Below are 8,526 nucleotides of genomic sequence, written 5' to 3' on the forward strand. Positions count from 1 at the left end.
CCATTTTAGGACTTTTTTTCTTTCTTTCTTTAATTGAAATACACCACATTTTTGTTTGGTTTTTTTTTTTAATAACTTCTCGCCCATTTGAATTTTTACTTTCGCACTGTACAACCGTCTCCCCTCACTGAGCTTTTCCTTTTCGGACCCGATCTTGCCGTCTCCCAACTCGCCGGCTGCAGCGTGGTTATCATGTCATTCGACCCCACCATCATGCCACCTGCGAACGGCTCCGCCAACGGGACTGCCAGCGGGGCCGAAGGCGGGAAGCCCCCCACCATCCCCACTGTCATGTTCATCTTCGGCGTGGTGGGCAACCTCATAGCCATCGTGGTGCTCTGCAAGTCCAGGAAGGAGCAGAAGGAGACCACTTTCTACACGCTGGTCTGTGGACTGGCAGTCACAGATCTCTTGGGGACCTGCCTGGTGAGTCCAGTCACAATTGCCACTTACCTGCAGAACCAATGGCCAGGAGGAGCTGCACTGTGTGAGTACAGCTCCTTCATCCTCCTCTTCTTTGGGCTGTCTGGCCTCAGCATTATCTGTGCCATGTCTATAGAGAGGTACCTGGCCATCAACCATGCCTATTTCTACAACCATTACGTAGACAAGAAGCTGGCAGGGCTCACGCTCTTTGCCATCTACGCTTCCAACGTGCTGTTCTGCGCCCTCCCCAGCATGGGGCTCGGCAAATCTACTTTGCAGTACCCTTACACTTGGTGTTTCATAGACTGGCGAACAAACGTGTCCACCCATGCAGCATATTCCTATATGTACGCGGGCTTCAGCTCCTTCCTGATCCTGGTGACCGTGATCTGCAACATCCTGGTGTGCGTGGCCCTCATTCGCATGCACCGACAGTTCATGCGACGCACGTCCTTGGGGACAGACACCACCTCCAGCCGTTTATCTGACTTTCGCAGACGCCGGAGTTTCCGTCGGATGGCTGGAGCAGAAATCCAGATGGTTATTCTGCTCATTGCCACTTCCCTGGTCGTGGTCATCTGCTCCATTCCTCTGGTGGTGAGTAACATCATGCAACCTTTCTTCTGTTCCATCACCCTTACTGCAGTCTTTTCTCCTCCTAGTCTGTGTTTGTCAAACAGATTCCTGTTGGAATAGGTGCTTATTTGTGGCACCTATAGTTGGTGTCACAAACTATTGAAATAATTCAAAGGCTGTTAGCATACATGCATGGTAAGAGAAAGTTAGTAGATTTACATTTCCACAAAAAGAAACCTGCTTATCCCAAGACCTAGACTTCTTTGCTTAGTTAAAATAGAGCACCAAAAATTCTCAATAATTGTTCAACTGGAATCCACGTAGCAAAGTCCTGCTGAGAGCTAAATGCACTTTAAAGTTCACCTGTAAAATTAATTTGTGATAAGTGAAGTTTGGATTTGGCCTGCATTTCTGGCTGTTTAGTGTGTTTTAAAAATGTGCATTCTGTTGCTGAAGGGTGCAACAGTCCCTGATGTGCAAAAGGAGGACAGGGTTGTGTTCACGTGGCACTAGCAACATACAGAGTTCTTCACAACCAAAACCTGAGCTAAGCTTCCACTCCTCAGGTATTCATGCACTATCTCTGTGGTAGATCCCACACAGGCATCCTTCCAGAAGATCCCCACACAGTGGGAGGAGTGAACTCAGTGGAACCACCTGTCAGTGTGTTGCTCAGTGAAATGAGCCTTAGAAGAATCTGGCCCACATAAACCTTGAGATCATGCTGAAACGTCCAACAACATTACAATTAACCATTTGCTCATTTTCTGAAATGGCTGATACAATTAGTGTCATTGAACTGAACACACAGGATCCACTTTTTTCTGTTCTCCACCTTATCCTCAGGAAAGACAAAAAAACCCCAGATCCACCAGCTAGAGGCTTAGTTCTTGCTTGCCAACTGCCATAATAAAGCTTGTCAAAATCCTGTTCTACTCTGGCTCAGAGACATTAAACAAATAGTTGGCTTGCCTTATTTGCCATCTTCCAAAACGCAGTGTAGGGACTCAAGCAGTGGCTGTGAGACAGAAGGTGCTTTTAGAAGGACTTTTTTAAGGAGGTTTCTCGTCAGTAGGATGATCCCTCTGTCATAGAGAGGGAGTGCAATGTATGTCAAATAGATCTGGCCAGCTGGAGAGGCAGGTGTATATCCCTGTAAGGAAGTTTAGAGAAGTGCATGTGAACAGGACTCAGCTGTCGGTGAGTCTGTCCCCCCCCACTCAGAGGAGCTGTAATCACAAGGGTTGGGCCAGGGCCGCCACATTACTGACATAAACGGGAGCTAGTGAAGTGTGGCTGTGCTGCAGCACCAGGGTCCCTGCCGTTACCAGAGGCCATCTCCTGTCTTTCGGTGTTGTCACTTTGTGTGGTGCCGAGGCACGACCAACCACGGTGCCATGTATTCATTGCCTGACATCCGAAGGAGGTCGAGAGGTACTGTCTAAGCTGCGCACAGGGTGTCCCCGGGAGGAGCACATGCCTTAGACAGAAGAACTGTGCCAGCCTGCCCTGCAGTCCAGCTCCAGAAACGGCAGGGGTAAGCTGACTTGTTGCACTGGGATGCACCAGGTGGCCAAAACCCTGACAAGTACTGAGGGGTGACAGTACTCGATTTGATTAATCTAGTATCAAAACAGCTACTTCACAAAAGAACAATATTGCATTTTCCAAAGAGATGCTGGTAAATGTAGAGAACGGGTTCTCTAAATTTAATACAGTGTCATGATGTGATGGACTTAAGCAATTTCAGAAAACAAGCCAAGCTTTATCCTGCAGCAAAGCAGCTAGAGGAATGCTGAGAAATCTGAGTGTGAAAGCAAAATGAAATAGTTTATATCCATTTGAACCTAGGCAGTCTTTTACCTAATATTTAAAAAAAAAAAAAGGGAGGGGGGGGGGAACCAAGAGGGAGGGTTTACCAGAAAGGGAACTGGATTGTTGAGAGTTAAAATTAATGAACCTGGGTGGGGCAAAAGGTTTATTATTTAAACAGTAGCTAGTGAAAAACTTGCATATAGCAGAAATATGCGAAGGTGCAGGTGCTAAAGTTGTACAGCTCTCCCAGACCTTGATTTCACTTCATACAAAGGCAGAGTGTTACCTTGGGAATGTTCACATAAGTTAGCTTTTACCTGCTAAAGCAGTACATATTTTCTCTATCTAAAATGATGTAAGAGACTCTCAGTCCATTTAGATGGATGACTAAAAATAAAAGGAACCTTTTTCTAAAAAAACAAACCCAAATAACCACTTATATATACATCGTCACAGTGTGCAGTGTGGTTAAATTTCTTCATTGTTAAGTAGCTTTTTAAAGTCTTCTGCCTCCCTCTGTGGGAGTAAGCCACAGCCACATTTGCTGCTTTGTACCATGATGAACTGCCATGTATGCTGCTGTGTTAAGCCCTCCGGATGCATCAACACTGAGATTAAGAATGGGGGAAACTCAGAGAAGTGACACCTTTATGCTATAAAGCCCTAGAAAGAGCCACTAGCAGAAGTAGGTAGATTACTAATACATAGACTTAAATTTTCATGACTCGGAGGAGTTTTAGGGAGTCCTCACCAAGTGAGGCGCTCACCTGTAACAGGTCAGCCTAGCAGTCATCCAGAACCATAAAAGTGGTGAGGTGGTGGTGCCAGCATGATTCAGACACATGAAGCAGGCTCAGGGGCTGCTTTGTGGCTGAAGTTTTCTCTTGATGAGCTGACTTACCACTGATGATTTCAGATCAATAAACCATCACTTAAAGAAAAGCAACTTCTGGAAGAGACACAAACCTCTAACATTTTAGAACAAACACTTCCGCAAGATAATAAGATATCAGATGGGGTCAGTTCAACAGGATCCACTTACAATTTGACAGAAAAAAATTCAAGACTTGAAATATTAAACAGCTCTGAAATAACTGAGTCACAGATAACAGCAGTTTTTAATAATGAGATGCTTCAGCACATGATTTACAAAAAGGGTTGTTTAGAGTTTTAGTGGTTTTTCATAAAATCAGCAAAATTTTAAAGTAGCAAGTGGTGTAACAAAATTATGTTTGGTTGCAAAATCCTGAATGAACTTGACAGAACTGAAGGCTGGTCAAAAATATCAAGGAAAGAAAAGATTAAAACTGTGAAAGGAAACTTTTTATATACACTGGTGTGTTCTCAAGATGCAGAAAACAGTGTGAAAGACATGAATCTGACAATTGTTTAAAAACTTAAGTAAGAAAAATACATAACTTACGTGCTGACTTTTATCTCTACTCCATGTGGGTTATGTCATCTCTTAAAATATTTGGGTTTTTTTAGAAATTAGAATTGCATAGTGTAAAATGTAGGGAATAAATTATGTGAGGAGGGATTTTGTCAAGACGAGAATAGAAATTTTTATCCGGCCTGTCTAAAGTCACCAAGCTGTTTCAAGAGTAAATAGGCACACATTACTCAAAGTCTGTAATTCACTGCAGCAGTCTGTCAGATACTCTTACAAATTTTAACTGTGTGATCTTTTCCTCATTGTGACCACTGAACATTGTTGTTAAATTATGGTAATGTTTCAGGGCATACATCTTGTTGATTGCATGAAATGATCAGGAGTTTCTAACTTGATGTTTAATTGATCTAAAATTGGATTTTCTATCGGCTTGGCTGGTTTCAACTTTTTAATATCAGAGACTGTCCACAGCCAACTGCAAAGTGTCAGACATGACTTTCTGGCAGTGGAGTAGTCACCAAGCAGACAGTAAGACCTTGAAGGGCAAAGGTTTTTGGCTTGTGGAGCTGAAAAACTTGTCCTGCTTACTACCATATGTTTTTTAAATTTATCATATCAGCATGTGGGGAGATTTTGAGGGCAGGTGGAAGCTGTGGAAACAATTATAAGTGTGACTGTAACTGTAAAAGTCAGTTTATAATGCTTCACAGGATTAGAAATCATGACTTGCATCTGTAGTTTGTAAAAAGGAAAGCGCAAACAGCACAAGAACTCTGATCCTACAAGTGCCTGTCTTGAGCATAAACTTGACGTACCTTAGAGCTGTGTACTTCTTAATTGCAAATAAACTGCTGGTATTTTTAAGATATATTGTCTGGATTCTACAACTGCGGATCTAACATACAAACTCTATTTTTTAGAGATCCAAATTGTTCTAGTTTGTTTCCTTCTTTAATTAGGATTTCAAATTGCACAAATCCAAGCATCGGATTAGATAACTAATTTAGTAGTGGCTTCCACTTTGCACTTGCTTAGAAGATGACAGGCAATATCTTTTTATCGTGTTACCTCCTGCAGCAGAGGACTCGTAGCCGAAACAGGGTACGTCTCTTGCCGTTATTTTAAGTGATATGTTACTAAACTTTGTTTCACCAGTAAGTAAAGAAGGCTAGAACTTAGATTCCTACATGGATAAATTTTTACCCTATTGTGATTAATGTAAGCCAGCAATCAGTCTGAATTGATAAATTCTGACAATCTGGGGAGCTTTTCTATGGGACTCTTCTGGGAAGTAGAAACAGTTTTGTACAGTTTTCACTGACTAGGTCCACTCTGTGAATCGTTAACTTCTACATGCTGCATAGCTGTCAAAAGGAAATAAAGCACGCAGAGATAGCATAAAACAGGCTGTGCTGTACCATTAGCAATAGTCCTTTTCAGCTATTCTTTTCAGCCACAGAGTGAACACTTGGAGACATTTTCACCTTTCTGTAAAGTGTGGCAGGTAGCAGAAGGAGGTGGAAGAGGTACCTCAATTTCACGTGCTGCTTATCAAAAGAACAATCCGACTATTAAACCACTGACGTGTAACTATAGCTCTGAGTTTAAAAAAAAAAAAAAAAAAAAGGCAAGCCAGGTCTCCTAGTTGAGCTGTGCATTTCTTCAGCTGTCTTCAAAGTGTGCCTTGTGTGGTCTGGGTGGCTTTGTTACACACATCATACATATACCCACATACATATTGCACATATACACATACATGTGGTACATATATACACGTACACATTATACATGTCTACACATTACACAAATGTACACATATCTATTATACATATGTACACATACACCTTAAACATATATACACATGATACACTTACACACGTACATATTGCCATATACACATACATGTGGTACATATATACACGTTACACACGTACACACATACATATGTACACCTTAAACATATATACACATTATACATAGACACATATTACACATAGATCCACACCCACCGCGGGGCAGCCACGCCATCTAGCGCCATGCCCAGGAGCAGCAGTTTATTTATCAATCATTTTTTTAGGAGTCCTTTATTTACATAGCATAAATAGGGAAAGTTGCTTACAGAACAAAAAATCAAAATTATAAATAAAATAGTAAAATTAAAATCTTATAAATAAACTTATAATGAAATTATTTATAAATGAAATTAATAATGATTAATTTATGTCTAAAGTAGTTTAAAATAAAGCAAAATATTAAAGGTAAAGGAAAGATTCTTAACAAAATTTTTTTTAAAAAGCCATAGAAATAAGTTCATCATGCATAGGAATACTCTTTGAAGCACCTGAATGGCATGTTTGGCCTAACAGATAAATAAGGCCAAGAAATTAGTGGTCAGAAAGACATCTGCAGTATTATAAATCATTAGGAAAGTTACTGTGGATAAAACTGGCATCACTATATTGCTTTATAAATTCAAGATTATCCCATATCTTGAGTTCACTAGGTTGCCCATAAACCTAGAGAAAAGTACTGAGAAAGAAAATACAGTCAATCTTCAATGTGACAGACCGTTTGAGAGAGACTGCAGGCACAGGGCTTCCACAGAGGGACTCTGCATTATACTAAACATATCATTGATAGCTTTGGAGAACATTCTATCTCTGGATACTGATGAGGTTGAATGCCACCACACTGCCCTCCTGCAAGAAAATTTATCAAGAGTTGTTAAATTTTTCACCAGACTTGGAAGGCTTCACATGCAGAACTTCTAAAAATAGTACTTATGAGGGCTGTCCTAATTTGGCTCATATATTTAAATGCTTGCTTGCCTCCATGTCTGTAACCTCACAGCTACACAGGCCTTGATTTATTTCAGGAGCTAAGGATGAGATTCTAAAAACGTCTTAATTTTGCTACTAGATTTTTGCTGTATTAGATAAAAATATAATTAAGGGATCTGTTTTGACTTACCTTAAGGAATCTGAAGAAAATAGAATCTTCCATGATCCACTTTTCAGTGGCTTTCCTAAGCCTTTCTCTAACTGGACACTGCTTAGGTCTTGCAAAAATGCAGAAGAGCTATTTGAGACTAATCAACACAACAAACTCCAGTGATGCCATTGTGGCACTGGAAAGATGATATCCAAGAATTGGACTGTGCCTCACTCACAGTAGCATTTACAAAACTGGCTTCTAAACAAGGAGAGAGACCAGCTGAAAAATAAAAGAATAAGCTGAATACATTTCTATGAAGAAGACAGGGCCTTTCAGTTTTAAAATTTATGCAGGATAAACTAGAATCACTAATTAAATAGTCACTTCACACATCACCTTTGACATGTTAAACTCTTGACCACTTCATTAGTATTTTTGGAAGTAAAACCGAATTGCTGGCTTATATAGGAGAACAGAGTCCTCTAGTCCAGTGCTGAAATAATCTCATTATCTTGGCCTGTTAAAAATCTCCTAGGTGGGCAACCTGTCTTTTTGGGGTTTTTTCCCCTTTTTTCTTTTTTTTACCCTTCTGTTTTTCTAAACCATGCTGCAGCAAGCAAACATTTGCGGTTATATAAACAGTTCCAGTAAGGATAGGTGCCAGGAAAATACATTTCTAAACTTGGGAATCGACAACTCTGGACTTGCTTACAGAGTCTCATGTACTTGGATCATCATGTGTGTTTCATTTCATTTCTAAGTGATTATTAGACCTTTGCTAGAGGAACTGATCAGGTCTCCCCAGTCAGTTACCTCTTTGCAGGTTGCATGAGACTTGAGGTATACCAAGGAGGAAGGATACAGGTCTATATCTTTGTTCTTGGGAATTTTCAAAGACACCAGCCAAAACTTGGAGGTTCAGGGATTAATAATGAGGTAAAAGAAAGAGAAAAAAGCCAGTCATTTTCTACATGTAACAAAGGTGTTACAATTTTCATCTGATATTTTTTTCTGTTTCCAAAAACGAATTGATGGCTGCCAATCTGAGATGCCTAACTTTGCCAGCCTCCTCTTCTCTCGTAGCTTACATCCGCAAATCTAGAGCTCTGGTTTAAAGTGCAAGCTTTTCTCTCCTGATGCAATTTTGTAATTGTGTCTTTCTTTTCCTCCATCTCCTTGGATAGGTCCGTGTCTTCGTGAACCATCTGTCCCAGCCGGAGTCGGTGCAAGATGTCAGGCAAAACCCTGACCTGCAAGCCATCCGCATTGCCTCGGTGAACCCCATCTTGGACCCGTGGATCTACATCCTCCTCCGCAAGACTGTGCTCAGCAAAGCCATCGAGAAGATCAAATGCCTCTTCTGCCGCATTGGAGGGGCTCGG

At 41.0% G+C, this 8,526-nt stretch overlaps 1 protein-coding gene across 2 annotated transcripts in view; it reads left to right on the forward strand.

Annotated features, from left to right (window-relative positions):
• Nucleotides 1-6: 6 nt before the first annotated feature.
• The window catches only part of PTGER4 (prostaglandin E receptor 4), a 9,581-nt gene continuing 1,061 nt past the window's right edge, over nucleotides 7-8,526 (forward strand). The window contains exons 1-2 of one of the 2 annotated variants that reach the window (XM_008630617.2): nucleotides 7-1,023; nucleotides 8,329-8,525. In XM_008630617.2, the coding sequence (XP_008628839.1) occupies nucleotides 193-1,023; nucleotides 8,329-8,525 (1,028 nt within the window). In that variant the 5' untranslated portion in view covers nucleotides 7-192. Of the gene's footprint in view, nucleotides 1,024-8,328 lie in introns of both variants that reach the window. The other variant, XM_017730250.1, reaches the window with a different exon arrangement.

The sequence above is a fragment of the Corvus brachyrhynchos genome, unplaced genomic scaffold (genome assembly GCF_000691975.1).
Source record: "Corvus brachyrhynchos isolate BGI_N302 unplaced genomic scaffold, ASM69197v1 scaffold42, whole genome shotgun sequence".
Lineage (NCBI taxonomy): Eukaryota > Metazoa > Chordata > Aves > Passeriformes > Corvidae > Corvus > Corvus brachyrhynchos.